The sequence below is a fragment of the Budorcas taxicolor genome, chromosome 4 (genome assembly GCF_023091745.1).
Source record: "Budorcas taxicolor isolate Tak-1 chromosome 4, Takin1.1, whole genome shotgun sequence".
In the NCBI taxonomy this organism is placed as follows: Eukaryota; Metazoa; Chordata; class Mammalia; order Artiodactyla; family Bovidae; genus Budorcas; species Budorcas taxicolor.
The window spans coordinates 88714214-88737365 of record NC_068913.1 but is presented as its reverse complement, the minus strand read 5'-3'; the positions used below and the strand labels follow the sequence as shown (position 1 = coordinate 88737365).

Here is a 23152-nt window from a genome sequence, read left to right as displayed (position 1 = left end):
CATTCATATACCTAGCTAGATAAGGCTTGATGGGATTTAAATTATACCTTTATGAGGCTACTTAGTTTTAACCATAACTCACCATCTCTGTTAACTTAGTGAAAGGATGAAATATCTGAAAGATACTATAATATGGAAATTGTAGGATAGGTATCAGCAATGCTTGCAGAAACTTCTTTACTGAAAAGCAAAAAGGTACAAGAGACAGAAATAGGGAAAGAAATGGCTAATGAATTACTACCGTATATTATATTCTACTAATTTTCTCCCCAACAATGGATACTTATATTTCTCTCCTCCCTCTTAATGTATTAATGCTGAGTATAGTACTGGATACTCAGTGTCTGAGATTAGTGAGTGAGTGAGTAAATGAATGATTATGTGGAGATTAATAAAATTAATAAGCAAGGTAAAGAAATATATGTATTTCCCTGGTGTCTTAGTGCTAAAGAATCCACCTGCCAATGAAGAAAATGCAAATTTTGATCTCTGGGTCAGGAAGATCACCTGGAGAAGGAAAAGGAAACCCACTCCAGTATTTTTGCCTGGAAAACCCCATGAACAGAGGAGCAGGCTACAGTCGTGGGGTCGCAAGAGTCAGACATGACTTCACGACTAAAAAATAAAAAAGAAATACATGTATCTGCTAATAAATAGAATAAGAAATTAATATAGAGAGATGAAAAAAGAGTCAGTGATTATATCCACTAGTAAATCACTTAAAATCCAAAATATCTTCCCTGTGAAAGAGTTTTGCAAAAGTAAAATACTGTACAATGTAAATATCATTTTAGTCTTACCTGTATTGTTTTCGACTAAACTGGTCGTATCTGTTTCCTACATATAGAATGAGAAATGTGCTAACAGATAAGGAGTGTCTTCTCTGGCATGAAATACCAGACTTTGCTATGAATTATTGTGTGTGTTGCAGAACTCTGCTATATTATGAACTGATTCCTAGCCTATTTTTAATTTCCAAAGTGATATGGAAGTATAAGTCTTTCTCATATCATTTCCGTTCAATTCTTCAATTGTGGATATGATTCAAAGGCATTGAGCTGCAAATAGCAGATCAGTTCTTTTCCATGAGACCATTTAATGAACGAGGCTAAAATCTGCCAACTGTGTGAATTTTTAACAATTTTTTTTCCTCCACAGGCCTTCAGGGTGGGCATATGTTCTTCAATGCTGTTAAAGAAGGAGACACTGTAATATTTGCCAGTGATGATGAACAGGATAGAATACTGTGGGTACAAGCCATGTACAGGGCCACTGGACAGTCATATAAACCTATTCCTGCAATTCAAGCCCAGAAGCCGAATCCTAAAGGAGGAAGTCTCCATGCAGATGCTCAACTTTGTAAGTTTTGTTGAAAACTAATTTGATTATCAATTAGTAACCTTAATAAGATATAAAATTGTCTGAGTCAAATCTGCTCCGTATTATGGTTTGCATCATTACCTGATTCCTAATTGAATAAAAATAGTTCATTTTAGTAGTCATAGAATAAGTTATCTAGCTTTTCGCACAAACCTGGAGTAAATGGTGCGTGTGGTTTTCAGTCATGAATTTGCCAGGCCTTGGGGTGTCTCTGGGAATCTCAAAAGCATAAGAGAAAGTTTATTTAAACTTAATGTAATTTTTAACTTATATATGTTCTTTTGAAATGGGAAACGTATTGCAAAATCAAATTGGCATTGATAAGATTCCAGAACACCAAAACGATGAACTGTCGCTTTTTAGAGTTGTTCTTAACAAACCAAGAGAATACTAGGCCTATTTTCTGATGTAAGTCAGGAAAACAGAAGTCATCAAGGCAACTTTCTTTTTCTAAATACTTTTATATTCATGTCATTTTCTGTATGCTAATTCAAATCATTAACAACTAAATTATTTGTTTTAATTTGTAAGTAATTGCGAATGATGTAATAATGATAGAAACATTTTCAAACATAGCTTTAGTAATCATTAAACCAAATGTTTTAACTTGTTGTACTCCTTTCCAAAACTTCTCTGTTTTCTCCTGTAATGTAATAAATCAGTTTGTCTTTAACTATAAGCTTAAATCGTGACTTTTCATTCAACACCCTTCACTCTCAAGCTTCATCTTCAGGGGAGCGACACTCTGACTTCTCTTACTTTTCATACATCAAAAAACTATTTCCTGTTCTGTTTAGGCACCCATTAATATTACATTTAGACATCTTAAACAAAAGCACTTTAGGCCAAATAAAGATGGGATATAAGCTCAACCCGTCTCCTGCATGCTTTAGACTTCCTAGTATACACCTTTAAACTTACCTGATCCGTCTTCAAGTGATTATGGTACTTCATACATAGTACATGCTCCTCACAATTGTAGGCTTCTGTGTCTCCCTTCCTGGCTCCTGTACAACTCTGGTCATGCATCTTACTTCTACAAACGTTATAAATCCCACAAAACATTGATATTATGATTATGCCTGGAACAGTCAATTACCTTTTAAAGAAATGTAAATAATAAGAGAAAATATTATATACTCAAACATGTAGTTACCATTCCTACCACTTTTTATTCACTTACTGAGATATTTCACCTCCCAAATGATGTCCTTTGACTTTTCTTATGCGCAACTTTTAGTTTTTTTATGTAAGAAAATGTCTTCATTTTACCTTCATTTTGAAAGATGCTTTTCTTTCAGTTCTTTAAAGATTTTGCTCTGCTTTCTGCTAACTCGCTTCATTTCTTCCCTGATGAAAAATTTTGGTATTATTTTTGTTTCTTCCTCTGTACATAATGTGTGTTGTGGTTTGTTTCTCCCCCATCTCAAGCTGCTTTAAAACCTTTTGCTTAAACACTGGTTTTGAGCAATTTAATTATGATGTGCTTTGGTGTAGTTTTCTTCACAAAAATATTCTTGAGTTTTATTCAAAGACATAGTTAAATTACTCAAGAGAAATTTAATCCCTTCAGGTTTAGCTTTTAGGTGGAGCCAAATAACATCTAGTCTGGGCTCCCCTGGTGGCTCAGTGGGTAAAGAAATCTGCCTGCAATGCAGGGGACCCAAGTCTGATCCCTGGGTTGGGAAGATCCCCTGGAGAAGGAAATGGCACCCCACTCCAGTATTCTTGCCTGGGAAATCCTATGGACAGAGGAGCCTGGCGGGCTGCAGTCCATGGGGTTGCAAGTGTTAGACACGACTTACTAAACCAAGACCACCTGGATGCCAACTGATAAGCAGTGCAAATTGAAGTTTTACCTTCTGGCTGTTGGAAGCAAGCACTGTTCTAGTCTCTGTGTGCATGTGGGCACTGTCCCCTCTAATCCTTTGAGGATTCTTCCCCATCCTCATACTGTTGCCTCCATTGAGTGATGTGGTCAGTATTCATTTGAATACGGAGTGAGGTAGGGGGAGGAAACAATAATCTTTCCTACAGATTTCAGCAGTCTTGACCTTCCTGAGCTGTCAGCTCCCATCTTCTCAGCCCAGAGAGACCCTTAGCTCTCCCTGAGTTCTTCCCAGAGCCACCACTTTGAAAGTATCCTCCCTGTCTCCTACCCGCTGCTGCTGCTAAGTCGCTTCAGTCATGTCCGACTCTGTGCGACCCCAGAGACGGCAGCCCACCAGGCTCCCCCGTCCCTGGGATTCTCCAAGCAAGAACACTGGAGTGGGTTGCCATTTCCTTCTCCAATGCATTAACGTGAAAAGTGAAAGTGAAGTCACTCAGTCGTGTCCAACTCCTAGCGAACCTATGGACTGCAGCCTACCAGGCTCCTCCGTCCATGGGAATTTCCAGGCAAGAATACTGAGATCCCTGTAATAACTGACTCTACTGTCTGAGGTCTAACGACCAAAATTTTCTCTAGATGCTGTCAAATGTTGCAGGGCACAGAGACAAAGGTGGGGAAGGTTACTGCCGTTTAAGAACCACCAAGTTGCATTGACTTGGAAATTATTTTTATGAAAGTGTTTCACTCATTTGCTTGTGTTCCAGTATATTTTTTTTCACATCTTGAGTATAAGGAATGCCCAAGACATGTACTGGTGTTATAAAGGATGTTGTTGTTCAGTGGTGAAGTCGTGTCTAACTATTTTGCAACCCCATGGACTGTAGCCCACCAGACTCCCCTCTTCATGGGATTTCCCAGGCAAGAATACTGGAGTGGTTTGCCCTTTCCTTCTCCAGGGGATCTTCCCAACCCAGGGATCAAATCTGTCTCCTGCATTGGCAGGTGAATTCTTTACCACTGAGCTACCAGGGAAGCCCGTATTATAAAGGATATCATCCATCCTACACAAAGTGGGAAGAGAAGTGGTTGGGAAGCACTGGGTCATTAAAATCATCACTTCCTGATATGGATTTAATAAAAGATCTGATAATCAGTTTAGTAAGAGAGCCATATAATGTCTTCCCAGCAAAATCTTTCTATTAGACAGCAATGTGTTGTCAAGGCAGTGTTGATCAGGCTAAGTGGAACTGAATTTTTTAGCCCCTTGATTAACTTGATTGAAAAAAGCTAAATGTGTTCTAAAATCCAAACTGTTCCAGTTGTGTTAAGAGGTTATTTTGTGTTTACTCACAGACCCTGATGTTTTATCTTTAAAAAGGAAAGAATAAAGAAAAATGTATTTCTGTCTCATCTAAATGAGATACTGACCATGACCTTTATCAGAGATGCCATTGAACTGATCCAGAGAGTAGTTTTGCCTTAATTTTCCTCTCTTCCTTGACTTCCATATTATTCCTTTCTCTCTTTCTTGATCATCTCTTGGAAAGACAACTTCTAGAGTCATTAGTGAACTGAGAAAATGACATAAAATTAAAATGACTAGAAATAAATGTTTCTAACCCATTTAAATATGTTTTTCATTTCTTTGCTGGCCTATAGCTGGTAAGGGTAAGTATTTTTATGACTTTTTTTTGCTTTACCATACTAAAATTTTTATAATGATAAAATTTTTTCAAGTAATATCATGATCTTATTTACTGCTTTCTAGGCAGAACTGGAATATTTACATTAACCTTGTCATTTAGGAAGCAGAAAAGCTTATTTTTGCCACAACAGGGAAATAGAAACAACCTAGTATCTCTCATTCATGTGAGCGTAAAGGAAATTGCTATGAAAGTGTTACTATAGCTTACAAAAATGCTCTGTAACATTAAGTGAGAAAATCCTAAATTATATATGTGATATTATTGCCACTGTTAAAATTTTTTTTAATATAGGTAGAATTATACATAAAATATTTACAGTGGATAGGTTAATTAGAGGGATTGATTGCTAATTCATTGCCTCTGTTTCCTGAATTTTCTTTGAAGTATCTGTGTTATAACTTTAAAAAGAAAAGCTCAGTTTTGAATCCAGCCATACTGAATGGTTAGGAATAGTCAGAACAAAATAATTATCAAATCTAACTTATTAGGAACAATATTATTATCTTTTTTAAAATATAAATAATGGTGTATATTCATAGATTTATCTGATAAGAGGATGTATTCTACTTCCCTGTTGCACTGACTTTTAAGATACATGGAAATTCTAAGGAAAAAAGTGAATTAAAGCAAGGCTGAAGGAATGCTATCCAGTTTTTCTGCTTCAAACTGTGCACTGTCTTTTGCCAAACCGCCAGACAATGTTTGGTTAAACTATCCTTTATTTTTATCCCCAAACAAACAAAAGATTATGCAAGCACCTTTTAAAAAAATTTTCCTTTCACTTAGGCACAAACATAATATATTGTGTTTGTTACCTAATACAATACAGTAATAGCTAACTTTCAATAATAAATCAGTGTCAAAAATGAACCTGAGTACTTCTTTTCAATGTTAAGCCAAATTTTTAAAAAATTCTTCAGTCAGATTGTAAACTTATGTTTAATGTTTTAAGCTAATTCTCCTCACTGACCCTAGTAAATTAAATTTCACCCTTCATTGGTAAAATATGATGAATAGATTATTTAAAATAAATATTACTATGATTACAGGTCTGTATGTGTTAAAATTGTCATCGTGTGAAAGTATGATTTTTTATCTGCTGCAGAAAGTAAGACATATAAATCCGTACATACATTTTAATGTATTTACCAAAATAGGCCAAAAAGTTACTTGAGTTAATAATAGAGGTATGAACAGACTCCTCAAGAAACAGTATCTTTTCTCTTAGGTCTTCAGCATAAAATGTACAGGAACATACCAGCCAGATAATCTACATAAAATTTTAAAACATTAGCTCTTCCTATTAAAGGCTATATGTGTGCCATAAAAAGGGAGGTGGTAGTTCTTTGTGTCACTTTTAACTTGCTGTGAATCTTCAAGCTAATGAAGATTGGAAGCTAAAAGGAAAGTTTAATCGGAGTGGGAGATGGTAAGTGGAGCTATAGGCAAACCCCTAAACACAGGGTAATTCTAAAACAAGTTGTTGTATTTCCAAAGGTTCATTTGCTACTTGGTTTAGCTCAAGATTTTGCAGAAGAGACAAGCTCTCAGCTAGCAGCACCCTCTTATTAGTCCTTTTGGTACCTGGGTCCCAGGCCTGGACCCCTGGGTACATGAATGGTCTTAGAAGGCGAATGAATGGCCTCCTTTTCTTCTTCTTGCCCTTTTCCCCAACTCTCTTTTACCTTCCCTTTGCTCTGTTAATCTCTAATCTCTCTCACACCAGGAACAGCCAAAAAAAGAGAAAGGAAAAACATTCGGCATCCTTAAAATTAGTTGCAAAGGAAAGAGAAACATTTCAATTAGTTTTTTCCCTTCTCACATTCTGAACTCTGACTTAGGTGCCCTTCCTAGGGTTTAGGTTCACTGTGGTCAGCTCCCACCAAATAGCCCTCCCAGCATAGTGGGATCTGCCAGCTTGCTAATAGACCTCACAGGGTTTTCTATGCTAGCTATTTTCAAGTCAGTGTTAACTGTTCAGATTGATACTGTGAGCCTACTTATTAATCTTTTCTCTTGACTTCCGACAGCTATTAATGAAAAACTTACATTTTCAGATCCCATTTGAATAAAGCCTCTAACATTTCTTAAATCTATTGCAAATAGTAATCTTTCTCAATTTGAGTTTTATTCCATCCACTTTTACCACGCCTGGTGACAGTACTACCTAAAGACGCTAGAGCATGTATCCAACTGTTACCATAGAAACTCTCCACCAGTATGCTCATTTACCATGTCTAACATCTGTACTTAGTCCATAGGTTAATCATCACAATTTATGACAGTTTTACAATACATTGTTTCATCTCATATCTCGTTGGTTTCTTTTGATAATTTCCTTATATTATTTCAGGAGACAAACTAAACTACCTTTGAAGATTTGATTAGTGCCATGAATAACTTTCTGTTTAAGACTAGTTACCATAATTTTGTGTTATGATGAACATTAATTGAAGATAATCAAGTATAAATTCAGTTTTAAAGCAAGCCTCCCAAGCCTTGGATTTGGTTACATAATTGATTGAAAGCATGATTTCCATTTAATCCAATTGATAACTCTGTGTTACCCCCACAGTTGATTGAAGATATGTTATACCAAGAGGAAATTATATGGAAAATATAATTTTATAAAAATAAGAAACTAGGTATTTAATACTAGCTGTTTTCCTTTTTTACTTTGGTTCATGAGAGAATTTTAAAATGAAATGTTTTCCTATAGAGAGATCAAAACTGTCTCCTTTATAATTTATTTTTATTCATAAATTCATGAAATATAGTAAAGTAGTACATGGTGAAGTATGTTTGCATAAAATATTTTTAATTGTGCTGATCAGACATAGAAAAGAAGTAAATACTGAGGGTCTTTACAGCCTGTGTTTGAAAATGGGATAATCCCTAAGAGAACATTTCCTTTTCATTGAATTTATAGCCCTGGAGGGATTGTAGGGTTTTTTTTGTTTTTTTAATAAAAATTTTAGCGGGTTTGCCTGTATGTGTTTTCACTGTCAGTGTATAGTCTGTGGCTTAAATTATTATTGTAAATATTATTTTTATTAGTAACAGTATTTGCTAGAAAAGTATCCATTTATGTGTGTAATTTGGAAAAACTTATCACATTAAATAATATATGAGTTATAGTTCATGAGAAAGATACTTTATAAATTCATTTTTGAATATATGATTTAATTACAGAAATGAACTATTGACTCAGTTTTGTCATGAACTTGTATATTTTAAAGACTGTACACCTATTATTTTAAAATAAGAATTTCCTTCTACAAACTTTATAGTAAAAGGGGAATTATGGATTTTTTTTCTCTGAAATCTCTGTATATCATGTTCTCAACAGATAAATCATTAATGGGTGTTATTTTTAACATCTTGTTATGACCTTCTCTGGTGAAAGAAATAATGAATAAAATTCAGCAGATGTTTTTTAAAACTATAATTTCCTAAAGGTGATGCTAAAAACTTTTTTTTTACTCAGATAAATGGAGAGATGAAGATTCTAAGATAAATTCTTTAAAATATAAAATCTGATTTCATAATGGGTACCTTGCAGTTTTCAATATTCTGCCTCCACATTTGATATAATTTCACATTATCATATATTTAACTATATTAAAAGGCAATCAGACATAAGAATAAATACAGGAGAAGTTGGATTGTCTCATTTCTCAGTTCAGGAAAAGCAGTTTAGTTCAGTGTTAAATGCAACTAATACTAATTTACCACATGTAATGTATTTAATCATTCAGATAAGCAATTATTAAATGCAAAAGAGTATATATGCCACTTCCTCCATGGGCAGAACTTCATACCTCACATCATTGATGAGTGCCATTCATTGCTTCCTTGCTGCATTCACCTTTTAATATCCTTCATTGATGTGAGATATAAATTAGTTTGTGTATCTTTTTTTTAAACATGTGATTCTGAAGACCCTTCAGCTTGAATTATATACTTCTTCCATCCACAAATATGGCTGAAAGTTGAACTTGACATGGATCAATATGATCTGAGCTAAATATCTAAATGTGACTGATTATGTTAGCATCATGTCCACAGATCAATATTGAGTTTTATTATGAGCCGGACTCTATAATTGGGTGTAATCAATAAACTTTTGTCTCCTTTCCTATTGCAGTTTTAGGGTTGGACCATGTAGGTTTTTAAAAACTACATTTAGCTTGCATTTAGGACTGTGCTGCTTGTGATGAACAGAAATGATATCTCTCTGTGAATTTTAAGGAACAATGGGGCCCTAGCTCAACCATTGTGAGAAGAGCCCACTTTTATCTTGATAGCTGGTTGCTTGCCCAATATGCGCAACATCTCTTACGGAGCTAATGTAGTAACACCCCAGCACTCCTTTGGGGTGGTGTGTGGCTCGCTGTCTCTATCGTTAGTAAAGAACTCACATTGAAGACTTTGACAAAACATACCATTAATGAAGGCAATCATAAAAGCTTGCCTTTTGATAAACCCGCAGGGTCTACAGACGTTGAAAGATGCAATCTGTGAAGAACAATAAATTTGGGCCTTTGATTGAAGTGCCATTTGGGACGTTGTGCTTTGTCTGCATATTTGCACAAGCATGATGTTCCCTTTTTCATGTCTCTTAAACTTGAAGCCTGGAAGCATTCATTGCCATTTCTACATTAAAGTTGGTCCCATTAAAAGCTCCCTACAAAAAAAGGCTGGAAGTGATCCAGCTGAAGCAAGTGTGTTCATTTCTGCCCTAGTTTGCCATTTGGAAAGCAGGCTTCTAGCCATCGTTGTCATTTTTTTTTATGGATAGACCTGGGCTGTTTTCCAGCTCAGTAAATATATACTTAAAATGTATCAACTTTTCTTAATATTAGGGTGGGGTGAGATTATTTCTGTGGTAGATATTTGAAGTAGCTTTGAATGAAAATAGAATTTCCTCCTTCCAACTGATTGGCAGGTTTTTCCCTGTCATTTTTATTTAGGCTATAAAAATATTGTATTTTATGGTTTTTGCTGAATTCATGGCCTCATACTTTATGTAGTGCAAAGTATTTATCTGTTATCATGAGACATTCATTTTGTGTTGTTCAAAAACCTCATTTGCTGTTATTATTAAACCAGAAAAATAAAGGTACATGCTTTTCTGAATTCACAGATGCAGACCGTTTTCAGAAACATGGTATGGATGAGTTTATTTCTGCAAACCCCTGCAAGCTGGACCATGCCTTCCTGTTTAGAATACTCCAGAGGCAGACTTTGGATCATAGACTGAATGATTCCTATTCTTGCTTGGTTAGTACAAACTTATCTCATCCCCTATAGGTTAAAGTGAGAGATTTTTTTAAGTGAGAAATACTTGTTATGAAGCAGCCTTTTATCCCTGACTCATTTAATAACTATAGTTGGAGTTAGGGATAAAAGATTCCAATCGATTGCTTCCCAATTTGAAAATTATACACTTGAAGATCACTGCTGTGCCACTCAATAGCCAGGAGAAAGGACTCGAACAGACGCTGAACTGTGGTTTCTTGGTCTCTCTGGAGAGGTGGAATGAAAAGAGAAGGCTTTGCTAAAGACTAAAAAAATAACCTCTGTGATAGGATTTACTAACACCTATACAGACATTTTAAAGTTTAAATTCTGCTCACTAAATGGTGATACCATTCATGTCTCTCTCTCATTCCTACAAAGACTACCTAAGTGACAGGGGAGAGAAACCGTGTAATAAACAATATTATGATGGCTGTGTGTAACAGAGGAAAGCTTTAGTTTCATCTAACGCTCCAAAAATAATTGGAATTACTTTATTTTAAAAATGCATTAAGAGTAGCTAAACTGCTACTTTGTGTTTAAACCAGCCAAAATTTGGAATGCAAGCTATAATTTACAAGTAGAAGGGAAGGAATCCTTGACTCCTTAGAATGTGTGCATTGAACTATAGCCTAAAAATCTCTTGTGCCTTTAAATCCAAGGATTTATTTTGTTGGTGGCAATTCGTCTGAAATTCCGCTGGCCAGAATCTTCATGTTTCTATCACCACTTCGTCTCTTGGCTACTGAACATGGTAGCTGCATGCAATAGAGTTACACTCTCTTTAAGATTTTAGACAGGACATACTCTAAGCTCACCAGAGATGTTTCAACAGACAGGAAGAAATGGAACAACTTACTGCCATGATCATGCTGATGTTCATTAATTCGTTTATAGACTCACTATTAAGTACCTGTTATTCAGCATGCAGTTATGTAGCTTAAACCCAATCGAGCCCAAACTTTATAATTAGAGAGTAAAACAAGTCATCACAAAGCCCTCATCTGTCTTTCCGGGGACAAGCACACATAGATTGATCATCAACAGGAATGCTTTCCTCTTGGATTCCACTCCATGGGGTTAGTTCTTGAAATGTCAGAAAGTCGTTTTGACCACGTGGATGACCTCGCAGGCCGTATGGAGTGTGAGAACACTACAGTGTATTCAGCTGGACCTCAAGGGCAGGTGTGATTAGAAAGAGCATTTGAGCTCGAGATGACCCTGGATGTTAACATGGCTCAGCAGCTGATTTGCACTGTCGTCTTACGCAATTCACTGAACACCTCTCAACTTTAGCTGCTGTATCTATAACATGGAATCATAATAACTAGTATGCATGATAGTTCTAAATATTAAAGATATATACAGTATGTCTAGTACAGCGCCTTCACCATCACCACAGTAGTATTCTAGTATTTTTTCCTCCTCTTCCTTCTTTTAAAATTTTTTATTGAATTTTAGTGCATTTTATTTTTATCTCATCTTTCTGCATTTCACACTCTTCTTTTCCTTTATCCTCCTCTTCTTTCTCTTTTTTTTATCTTGAATTAATCCATATAATCCACTGAAATATTTTGTAAACCAGCTCTCCCTAACCTGGCCCTCTCTTATTAGCCAAGCTCATATACCCACCCTAACATCTCTTTTCAAGAGAACCAGAAACTGTAAGACATTAACTTTGTTATATTTGTCATGGAAAGACAGTAGAGTGAGAACAATATCCAAAATATTTAAATACCCAAATAATAATTTAAATACCACGGCTAAAACTTACTGAAATTCTCTCAGTTCACTTTATACAGTGCTTTTGGAAACTAGGTGATTTCAGTTATCTGGTTTGCTTTGCCATTTTATTTTTAATTGATTCATATAGAGATTGAAGTCTGTTGGAAGGTTATTCTTTGCACCCCACATTTTAGATGCCGCGAATAAATTTGACTAGTTGTGAGTGACAGCAGAGAAGAGCAGGTTGCCCCTGCCTTGCTATGGCAGTAAAGAGAGGATGGTGTTAAGCTGTCAGTGGCCCAGACCAGTTCCAAAATTGATGGCATTTGCTGTTTTAAAAACAATAGGAAACATACTGCTAATAGAAAAAAAATTGTCAAAAGTCACTGTAATGCATTTTCTGCTTACAATACCTAATAGTGTCTGCAGAAAAGTGAATTCTGGTACAGAAAAAATAATAATTTTTTTCTATTGTTGTTCTTCCTTTTGCAGGGGTGGTTTAGCCCTGGCCAGGTCTTTGTGTTGGATGAGTACTGTGCCCGTTACGGCGTGAGGGGCTGTCACAGACATCTCTGCTACCTTACAGAACTGATGGAACATTCGGAAAACGGTGCTGTCATTGATCCAACCCTGCTCCATTACAGCTTTGCATTCTGTGCCTCTCATGTGCATGGCAACAGGTATTTTTACTTGCAAACACACAGTGAAATGTGGAGGGTTGAACTTGGGAAGAGAGAAAAACGTGCTTTGCCATCATCACCTAGTAACAGATTTTAAATACCAATCACTTCTTGCAAGAGGGAAAAGAAACAACCCACAAAGGAAAAATGTACATCAATATGCAGTTGATTTAGGTGGGCTGCACTTTATGTTTCTTTTTGCCAGTAAAACCACTTGAAACACGGAGTATCTGTGAGATTAGAAGTTGCCTTTTAGTTCTTATGCACCACCTAGTACTTGGATCTGCCTAGCTTGAGTGTCTTCTGGATTTCTATTATAATGCATATATATGTCTGGGTAGGGTTTGTGAGCAGGTTTGTGAATACCTAATGATTCTTGCTTTTCCATGGTGGAATGTGCTCATTGATAAAGTGAGATAAATAATGGGTTGATGTAGGTCTCCTCCCAGCCCCTTCCCTGATCCACACTTGAAGAACAGGTATCCCCTTTTAGCACTCTGAGCCAGTGACCTCACCTCTTGTTTTACCAAAATAGCAAAATACATGTAATGCAGGCCCCCACAAGTATGTATCTCTGGACTTAAGTCTTTCTTTTATATTATTTACTCTCTTCTCCCAGTCTCTTTCCAGGGAAACTTTGCTAGTGGGGGCTCCTCCCATAAAGGAGGTAGCTCTTATCATTGTACCTTGCCTCAGCCTTTCTTTCATTGTCACCTCTTTATTTTCTTTATATATGTATATGTGTGTGTGTGTGTATTTTGGCTGTGTCGGGTCTTAGTTGCAAGCTCAGTAGTTTTGACACACTTGGGCTTGGTTGCCCCCAGACATGTGGGATCTTAGTTCTTCAACCAGAGATCAAATCCACATCCCCTGCATTGGAAGGCAGATTCTTAACCAACTAGACCATGAGGAAAGTTCCTATCTCCCTCTGTTTTATTTCCATTCTTCCCACAAGCCTAAGCCTCACAACATAACAGAACAATAATACTAACTATGTGAGGGAGGGCAAGCTGCTTCATCTAGTTGTGTCTCCACTTACCTGTCTCTAAGAAAGAGAATAGTATCTCTCTCTGAAATCATCAGTTGTGATAGGGATTCATCAAGCACTTAGAACAGTGCCTGGTTTGGGAGTGGTGAAAAGAATGTTCAGTTCAGTTCAGTCGCTCAGGTGTGTCCAGTTCTTTGTGACCTCATGGACTGCAGCATGCCAGGCCTCCCTGTCCATTACCAACTCCCAGACTCAAGTCCATTGAGTCAGTGATGCCATCCAACCATCTCATCCTCTGTAGTCCCCTTCTTCTCCTGCCCTCAATCCCTCCCAGCATCAGGGTCTTTTCCAATGAGTCAGTTCTTTGCATCAAGTGGCCAAAATATTGGAGTTTCAGCTTCAGCATCAGTCCTTCCAATGAATATTCAGTACTGATTTCCTTTAGGATAGACTAGTTGGATCCCCTTGCAGTCCAAGGGACTCTCAAGAATCTTCTCCAACACCACAGTTCAAAAGCATCAATTCTGCGGAGCTCAGCTTTCTGTATAGTGCAATTCTCACATCCATATATGACTGGAAAAACCATAGCCTTGACTAGACAGACCTTTGTTGGCAAAGTAATCTCTCTGCTTTTTAATATGCTGTGTAGGTTGGTCATAACTTTTCTTCCAAGGAGCAAGCATCTTTTAATTTCATGGCTGCAGGCACCATCTGCAGTGATTTTGAAGCATCCCCCCACACACAAAGAAAAGCATGTTAAGGGTTAGTTTACACTGTCTAAGTATGATTATCCTGTCAAGCTACCTTTCCATTGTTCTCTTCATCTTCCCCACAAAACTCCTCTCACCTTTTCCCCCATTTGGCTCCCACCTCCTCACTTTGCTGGTGAGCTTACTTGAAATAGATCTCCTTCTCCAGCTCCACCCTCTTTACTCTCATGGGAAAGTCAGTGCTATGGAATTCATAAGTCCCTGTGCTTCTGGTAAAGGCTGCTCATTTTCCCCAATGTAGCTATTTCAGCTCTTTTCTTTTTATTTTATTTTTTTTCTGCCACTTCTTTTTTAATAATTTCTGTTTCTCTAGACCCCAAGTGTTGTATGGTGTTTTGTTTTTATATCTGTTCTTGAACTTGCTCTCTCGTCCTGAGAATTTTTTTCTACTTCAGTGAAAATTCTACCTTGGTGATCTTGCCACTTTCCACAGCTTTAATGCTGACCTCTCTTTGTACAGATAATTCCAACTAAATTATTCTCCTAAGCTATAGGTCTCTATCTACAACTGGCAGCTTGACTATTCTGCTGATGCTTTAAAGTCTCCATGTTTAAAGTTAAATCCATCATCCTCATGAAGCCACCTCCTAAAGCTCTCTGAGCTCCTAGCAGAGTGCCTGACAAAAAGTAACACCCGAACACAAAATCTAAGTGTTCAGTATACATTTGATGAATGAACGAATGACTTTATTATTTGTGTTAATGTCTTTTCCAGTAACGGCCTATCCATCTTCCATCTGTCTTTTCCTTTTACTTCCCTGGTGGCTCTGCCTGCAATGCGAGAGACCTCAGTTTGATCCCTGCGTGGGGAAGATCCCCTCAAGAAGAGAATGGCTACCCCACTCCAGTATCCTTTCCTGGGATATTCCATGGACAGAGGAGCCTGGCAGGCTACAGTTCATGGGGTTGCAAGGAGTCAGACACTACTGAGCGACTCAGACTTTAATCACTTTTCCTGTTACCCCAAATTAAACCCTCTGCACTCAGCAAACTTTGAGGGATTGGGTGAGATGCCAGGGCAAGCATGAGACAGTCAGAATAACCGGATGACTGTTTGATAGGCAAAGTAAGGGGCTGTTGTAGTAAAAATGGTCTCTTCTCTCTCCAGGCTCTATCTTAATTCCTCCTGACCAGTGGGTATCAAAAGCGCGGCCTCCAAGTTTAGGCAGCAGTCTGAAATGTAGGAGGACAAGAAGGTTGCCGTGAAATAGACAAACCCAGAGAGCACAATAGGATCAGCATGTTTTAGTCATTAACACAGAAAGGTGAAATTAAAGTGAGGACATTAAGTGGAAAATTTAGTTAATGTGCCCCCAAAAATGCATGTGTTTGAGACACATGTTAATGGAAGGTTACTGAGGTAACTGGGAGCTCCTGCCACCACATGGGAGGCAGCGTGATTTGAATCTGTAGGTTGCCATAGTTACTTCTATTCTGTAAACTATTGTTTTTCTTATGATGGTACACTGTAAAGTGCAATGTAAGGTATGTTTATCTGTTCACGCATATATTATACTTACTATTACACAGTAAGGGCTTCCCTGGTGGCCCAGACTGTAAAGAATCTGCCTGCAATGCCAAAGACCCAGGTTCAAGCCTCGGGTCAGGAAGATCCCCTGGAGAAGGGCATGGGTACCCACTCCAGTATTCTTGCCTGGAGAATTCCATGGACAGAAGAGTCTGGCAGGCTGTAGTCCATGGGGTCGCAGAGAGACATGACTGAATAACTAACAGTTTCACTTTTCATTACACGTTAAATCCATTTTCCAGATTAAAATGTGTACATATGCAGGTATCCCTGGGTGGGGTTTTAGAATAGTCAGTTTCAATAGTGAATAGTTTCTGATTCAGCATTTAGGTTAGACATATCTTAAGAAAAAAGAAAGGAAAGAGTATAGATTTGGGGGGAATTTGAACCTCAGTTTAGGGTAAAATGTTCCAAGATAACCTTAAAGACATAATACTTTCTATAATGTTTAGAGTCTAACAAATGTCACTCAGAAATGTCATGCTGTCACAGTAAAAGAATTAAAAGAGGCAGAAGACCTCTACTTGAACCTTGGCTCTGCAACTTGCAAGCTGAGCCATGTTGCACAAATTATCTAACCTTTCTGAAAATGGGCGTTACCATATGGAAAAAGCGAAGCACTAAGGGGACGATCCTGGGTAATTATAAAGCACGATATCAATATGGATTGGACATTATTCTAATATGTTTCCCTTTGTCAGCCAGCCAGAAGCATGTGAATTGTGAGAGGATGAAAAATGTGAAAAATAAGTAGTTATGCAGGGCTTCCCTGGTGGCTCAGCTGGTAAAGAATCTGCCTGCAATGCAGGTGACCCTGGTTCAATTCCTGGGTCAGGAAGACCCCCTGGAGAAGGGATAGGCTACCCACTCCAGTATCCTTGGGCTTCCCTTGTGGCTCAGCTGGTAAAGAATCCGCCTGCAATGCAGGAGACCCTGGTGCAATCCCTGGGTTGGAAAGATTCCCCTGGAGATGGGAAAGTCTACCCACTCCGTATTCTGGCCGGGAGATGGGGTTGCAAAAAGTTGGACACAAACTAAGTGAATTTCACTTTCACTGCAGGCTCAGTCAAACTATTTCAATGTGTATGTATGTAATTACACTCTTAATTTCTTCACTGATAGAAGGTTCTGGATTTTAGCAACCTCCTTTTGTCAAAATAAACTTCTCTCATCCCTGTCTGTGGCGTCTGATATTTATCCAGACTTCCATTAAAAATACCGTCAATGTCAAGTCTGACTTTTCTACAGCATTGGCCATATTCTCTTGTGATCGTTTTTCCTTCTGTCAAGACACAGCCTCAAAGAGTCACTTTGCTCACCTGAACTGCCTCTGTCAAAAATGCAAAAGAAAGGAAGACTGTCTTTTGTTCAGGATGGGCGCAAATGACAGTGGTGCTGTCTGGCTCTGAACCATTTCCAGGAGCCCATCCTGCCACAAGGCACTCAGCGCCATAGGCGGGTGCATTCCCAGCAGATCCAGCATCTCTGAATAGCACTGTGAGTGTTTCAGGAGTAAGAGAATAGAGTTCAACAGAAGAGATCTGGCTGGTACAAAGACCCAAGGAAGAGAGAGAGAAGGAAAGGAAGACAGAAAAGTGAGTCAAGGACAGAAAACTGAGCCACCCCTGCAGGATGCAGCGTGCTTGCCTCACACGGCCCCACACGCAGCCTCGGCGCCACTCAGGGCTGTCAGCGAGGAGAAAAGAGACTTTCAGAGACAATGCCTGTTGGGCGAGTTCTAGGCTGATGTATGGGCTTAAACATCCGGGTTGTGTGAGTCAGGCTGAGGGTGGAGAAACTAAAGCAAGAACACAGAAGGGCTTTCATGCCCCTGTTTGATGTGAGAGACGCAGCGGAGACGCTGAGTCTTGTGTGATCTAGTAGGGCCATCTTTGAGCTGCTGTGTACCCGACAAAGGCCAGCTCAGCTGTGCAAGGTTTTCAAGTCCAGGGAGGACAATGTGACTGCAGTTTATGTGTAAAGCAATCCCTGCTTTCTGTGGATTCCAGATCATACCACAGAGTAGTACGCAACCTTCACAGGTATCAGTCAAATCATCGTATCATGATACCTCCGTCTTCAGAGACGACATTTCCTCTTACTTTGGAGATCATGCCTCAACTTCCTGCCTCTCATTTTAGAGACAGGGGTGCACATTTTGAGTCAAATCATAGACAATTGCCTCAAATAGTGTCATTAAGAATTTTCATTACCACATCTTAATTCTGCTCTTTTGATACAGGACTTACAGAAATTAAGTGTAAGTATCACACCCATTATGAATCTAGACTCACTTCTGGGACAGGGGAGCAAGCAGATAAAATACCATAGCAAGGTGAAACTTATACCATGTGGCTGACCTGACAGATTTTATCCCAGGTGCTACATGTGTAGAAGCAGAAAGGACAGTTAGCAATGAGGGCCTTTTAAATACACACTGAGGAACTATTATTGATTCTGTCAGAAACTATATTACAACCTAAATCTGCCTCAATCAGACTTTCCAACAGAAATACCTATACCTACCCAACCTGGAGTTCAGTACTATTAATAATTATGCTTTTTAAAATAAGACAGAGTCAGAAACTGAGCAAGTTGGGGAGAGATTTACTATGTTGGAAAGAGCGCTGAGCTACCAGTCAGCACATCTGTCTTCTTGCCCAGGTTCCCCCACTTTAGAGCTATTTTTCTTGGAGCAGTTGGTCCTGTCTGAGCCTCAGTTTCCCCATCTGTTTCTTGTGACTAATATCATCAATTTTGCCTACTCCATACAGTTGCTAAATCAGTCAAATATGATTATGTAAACACTTTGCAAGTGATAATATATCACTTAAATATCAAGCAGTGATATTTTGCATAGGGTATGGGAGTTAAAGGGCTCCCCAGGTGGTGCAGTGTTATCTGTCTGCCGATGCAGGAAATGCAAGTTTGATCCTTGAGTCGGGAAGATCCCCTGGAGGAGGAAATGGCAACCCACTCTAGTACTCTTGCCTGGAAAATTCCATAGACAGAAGACCTGGAGGGCTACAGTCCATCACAAAGTGTTGCACAAAACTGAGTGATTGAGCACACACACACACACAAAGTAGTTAATAAACTTTGGGGAATTTCTCTGTAAAAGACTGACAGTGCAGAGCTGGACTTGATAGTGCTATCAAGTAGCTCACTCTGCACAAGTCTCCAGCAGGAAGATGAGACTGGGAAAGCCTTAAATAGGTGCCTCACTTCATCTACTGTCCATGATCATTAGAAGGAGCCACAGGGAGGTTCTGGGATCTCCTCCCCTACATTCCGTCCCAGCCCCTCTTGTTGCTGGAAAGCAGTGGGGTCTAACAGGGCAGCCACATAGACACAGGCAAAGCAGGAACCAGGTACCCCATTACCCAGGGTAAGTAAGTTACCATACTGCACCTTGCGGCAGTAATTACCAAGGTCACCTAATCAATTTTCTTTCTTGTCACTCCACACCATTCATGCACAGCCAACAACTCCTTTTTTTTCCCCCCTAAAGCAATGCATTAAATAGCCTACTGAACGTAAATAATTGCAGAAGAAATAAGGCAAAGGGATTTTTTAGTATGCCTTAGAATAGCAGTCCCCAAATTTTTTGGCACCAGGGGCTGGTTTCGTGAAAGATATTTTTTTTCCACAGACTGAGGGGATATAAGCCATGGGGAGCGGCTGTAAATACAGATGAAACTTCTCTCACTCACCCACTGATCACCTCCTGCTGTGCAGCCCAATTCCTAGCAGGCTATGGACCAGTATCATGGGTTGGGGACCCCCGTGTTAGAGTATAGATCAAGTTAACAATGAAGAGAAGCAAGAGCTGCTTTTCTGGTGTAGCCAAAAGTTTAGGACTTTTCAAGCCTTTTAGCATCTAAAATGTGGAAGAGAGTTTGAGGTCTCAAGTTGGATCTTGGTGTGGTTTTCTAACATACTAAGGTTTGTAAAGAATATAGTGTCTGATGCTATTGCATTAAAAACAATCCAGTGAAACAAAAAAAAATATATATATATGTATACATCCAAACCATTTGCTATCACTATTGCACGTCAGTTTGGTGCTTTAACCCTGTATTGTATAGGTATACTAACCCATGAGTTCATACTGATGTCTCTGCCTCCAATCCAGTAGCCCAGAGTTCATATTCACTATCCTTTTTTGCTTATTTGTAACTTATCTCTTCAGCAGTGAGAAACGTGGCTTCCACTATCCCATCCATTTACTTATCTGTTCAGTCCCACTCCAGTGTTCTTGCCTGGAGAATCCCAGGGACGGGGGAGCCCGGTGGGCTGCTGTCTATGGGGTCGCACAGAGTTGGACATGACTGAAGTGACTTAGCAGCAGCAGTATATGTGAAAAGCAGTTTCAAAATTCACCAACTAGAGTACTTTGTGTACAGGTCCTTCAGTCATTGAGCTTAGAGTTTCCAATCAAAACTGTCTTCCAAGGTTCAATATGACACTTCCTTTCCTCCCTCCCTCTCTCTAGTGAGGTTCTGTCATACAGCACAGTTAGAGTCGCGTGCACAATATGCATCCCATCCTAGGGTCCCTCAGCATCCTAGTGGATATAGAATGTTTTTTTCCTTTACGCTTACATACAGTAAAGTTCACTCTTTTGCTTTATGGCTCTGACAGTTCTGTCAGTTTTGACAGATACATTGAGTCATCTATTCACTACCCTCGTGCCAGTTCTGTCGTCCTAAAAGTTCCCCTGTGTGCTCCCTGCTATTGTCAACCATTTCATTAAATTTTTTCTTTATTATTCCTTCCTTCTACTTTCTTGGATTACTTTTTCTACCTTCCTAAATTAAATCATTAAATTCCTAAATTTAACTCATGAATAGTCCTCTTTTCTTCTTTTTCTAAAATAAGTATTTAAGCTTCAGTTTCCACTAAGTACTGCTTTTATTACATATATGCATTTTGATAGTGTATCTGATTAAAATTCTTTGTAAGCAATTCTAACTTTCCATTATAATTCCTTCTTAGACACAGAGTTATTTATATTTTAGAATTCCTACAAATGTGAATCTCTTTGGGTTAGATTCTTGAAAATTGATTTCTAACTTAATTTCTCTGTGTTCAGAGAATGTAATCCATGTGATATTGATTCTTCATAACTAGAGACTCCTTTATGGCCAATTGCCGACTAAAGTCCGTCTAGTCAAGGCTGTGGTTTTTCCTGTGGTCATGTATGGATGTGAGAGTTGGACTGTGAAGAAGGCTGAGCACCAAAGAATGGATGCTTTTGAACTGTGGTGTTGGAGAAGACTCTTGAGAGTCCCTTGGACTGCAAGGAGATCCAACCAATCCATTCTGAAGAAGATCAGCCCTGGGATTTCTTTGGAAGAAATGATGCTAAAGCTGAAACTCCAGTACTTTGGCCACCTCATGCAAAGAGTTGACTCATTGGAAAAGACTCTGATGCTGGGAGGGATTGGGGCAGGAGGAGAAGGGGACGACAGAGGATGAGATGGCTGGATGGCATCACTGTCTCGATGGACGTGAGTCTGAGTGAACTCCGGGAGTTGGTGATGGACAGGGGGGCCTGGCATGCTGCGATTCATGGGTTCGCAAAGAGTTGGACACAACTGAGCGACTGAACTGAACTGATATGTTAAATATGATAAATGTTTCATCTTGCTTGAAAAATATGTATATTGTGTAGTTTGGTGGGGCAAGCAGGAGTTGTGTGGTTCAAATCTTCCAAACTCTTACTGATCTTTTGCGTACTTGACCTATAAGGTTGTAACCAAGGTGAATGGAAAGCTGCCACTGCAGTCGTGGTTTCTTCCTCTGCTTCTACCAATTTTTGCTTTGTAATTTGAGGCTGTTTATTAGGTACTTTCAGGTTTAAAAATTATTAAATCTTCTTGGCAAATGGCAGTTATTCTCATGATTTAGTGACCCTTTACATAATTAATAATGCATTTTACGTTGAAGTTTCTTTAGACAGTTATTAGTGTAGCCTTCTTTTGGCATTTGTCTGATATATGTTTAATTTTTTAGTGTCATATTGACACTGCTGTACTCTTATAAATAGCAAACTAGATTCTGATTTAATTATCCAGTATAATAATTTCTATTTTTAATCATTTTAGTTCATTTACAATTACCAGATGTATTGATATAAGTAAATGCATTTCTACCATTTTATTTGAGACTCTTTTTGGCTCATGTTGCTAAGTTTTCTGTTTCTTTATTGCCTCCTTTTTGTTTCATACAGGTTATTTTCTTTTTTTTGCTTCCTCCTCATTTACAGTTTTCACCATTTGAGATTTTACCTTGTATATTGCTAAAATTTTAAATCTTACACTAATCAGCAAATTTCCTCTCATTCTGGAGAGTGGAGAGCGCAGAGGCCTTAGAATATTTGTGTGTGACTTAACACACTTATGCTGTCTAGTAGTTTAATTTTATCCTTACTTGTTTTCTAATCTTAAGCATTAGACATTATTTTTATTGTTTTTATTATTTTATACTCAATACTTGCTTCAATTTAGAAATTACATTCTTCCCCAAAGTATATTATTAAAATAGAATACCTATAGATCACCAATTTTTATTTGAAGTTATCTTTGTTTCATTGACATTTTTGAAAGAAAATTTTGCTTGTTATACATTCTACTTTGTTGTTTTCTCTCCACACTTTGAAGGTAGCACTCCATTGTCTTCTGGCTTCCTTTGTTAAGAAGGCTTCATTACCATTCTTTTTTTTCCTATTTTTATTTATTTTTTTTATTTAAATTTTTATTTTTACTTTATTTTACTTTACAATACTGTATTGGTTTTGGCATACATTGACATGAATCCACCACGGGTGTACATGAGCTCCCAAACATGAACCCCCCTCCCCCCTCCCACCCCACACCATTCCTCTGGATCCTCCCCGTGCACCAGCCCCAAGCATCCTGCATCCTGCATCGAACACAGACTGGAGATTCATTTCTTACATGATAGTATACATGTTTCAATGCCATTCGCCCAGATCATCCCACCCTCTCCCTCTCCCTCTCCCTCAGAGTCCAAAAGTCCGCTCTACACATCTGTGTCTCTTTTGCTGTCTCCCATACAGGGTTATCGTTACCATCTTTCTAAATTCCATATATATGTGTTAGTATACTGTATTGGTGTTTTTCTTTCTGGCTGACTTCACTCTGTATAATCGGCTCCAGTTTCATCCATCTCATCAGAACTGATTCAAATGTATTCTTTTTCATAGCTGAGTAATACT

General features: G+C 38.4%; 1 protein-coding gene across 1 annotated transcript in view; it reads left to right on the top strand.

Moving 5' to 3' along the window:
• The window catches only part of CADPS2 (calcium dependent secretion activator 2), a 562792-nt gene that overhangs the window by 381539 nt on the left and 158101 nt on the right, over positions 1-23152 (top strand). Inside the window, exons 11-14 of the mRNA XM_052639068.1 lie at positions 1159-1359; positions 4871-4879; positions 10064-10200; positions 12436-12623. Coding sequence (XP_052495028.1) covers positions 1159-1359; positions 4871-4879; positions 10064-10200; positions 12436-12623 — 535 coding nt within the window. The remainder of the gene's footprint in view (positions 1-1158; positions 1360-4870; positions 4880-10063; positions 10201-12435; positions 12624-23152) is intronic.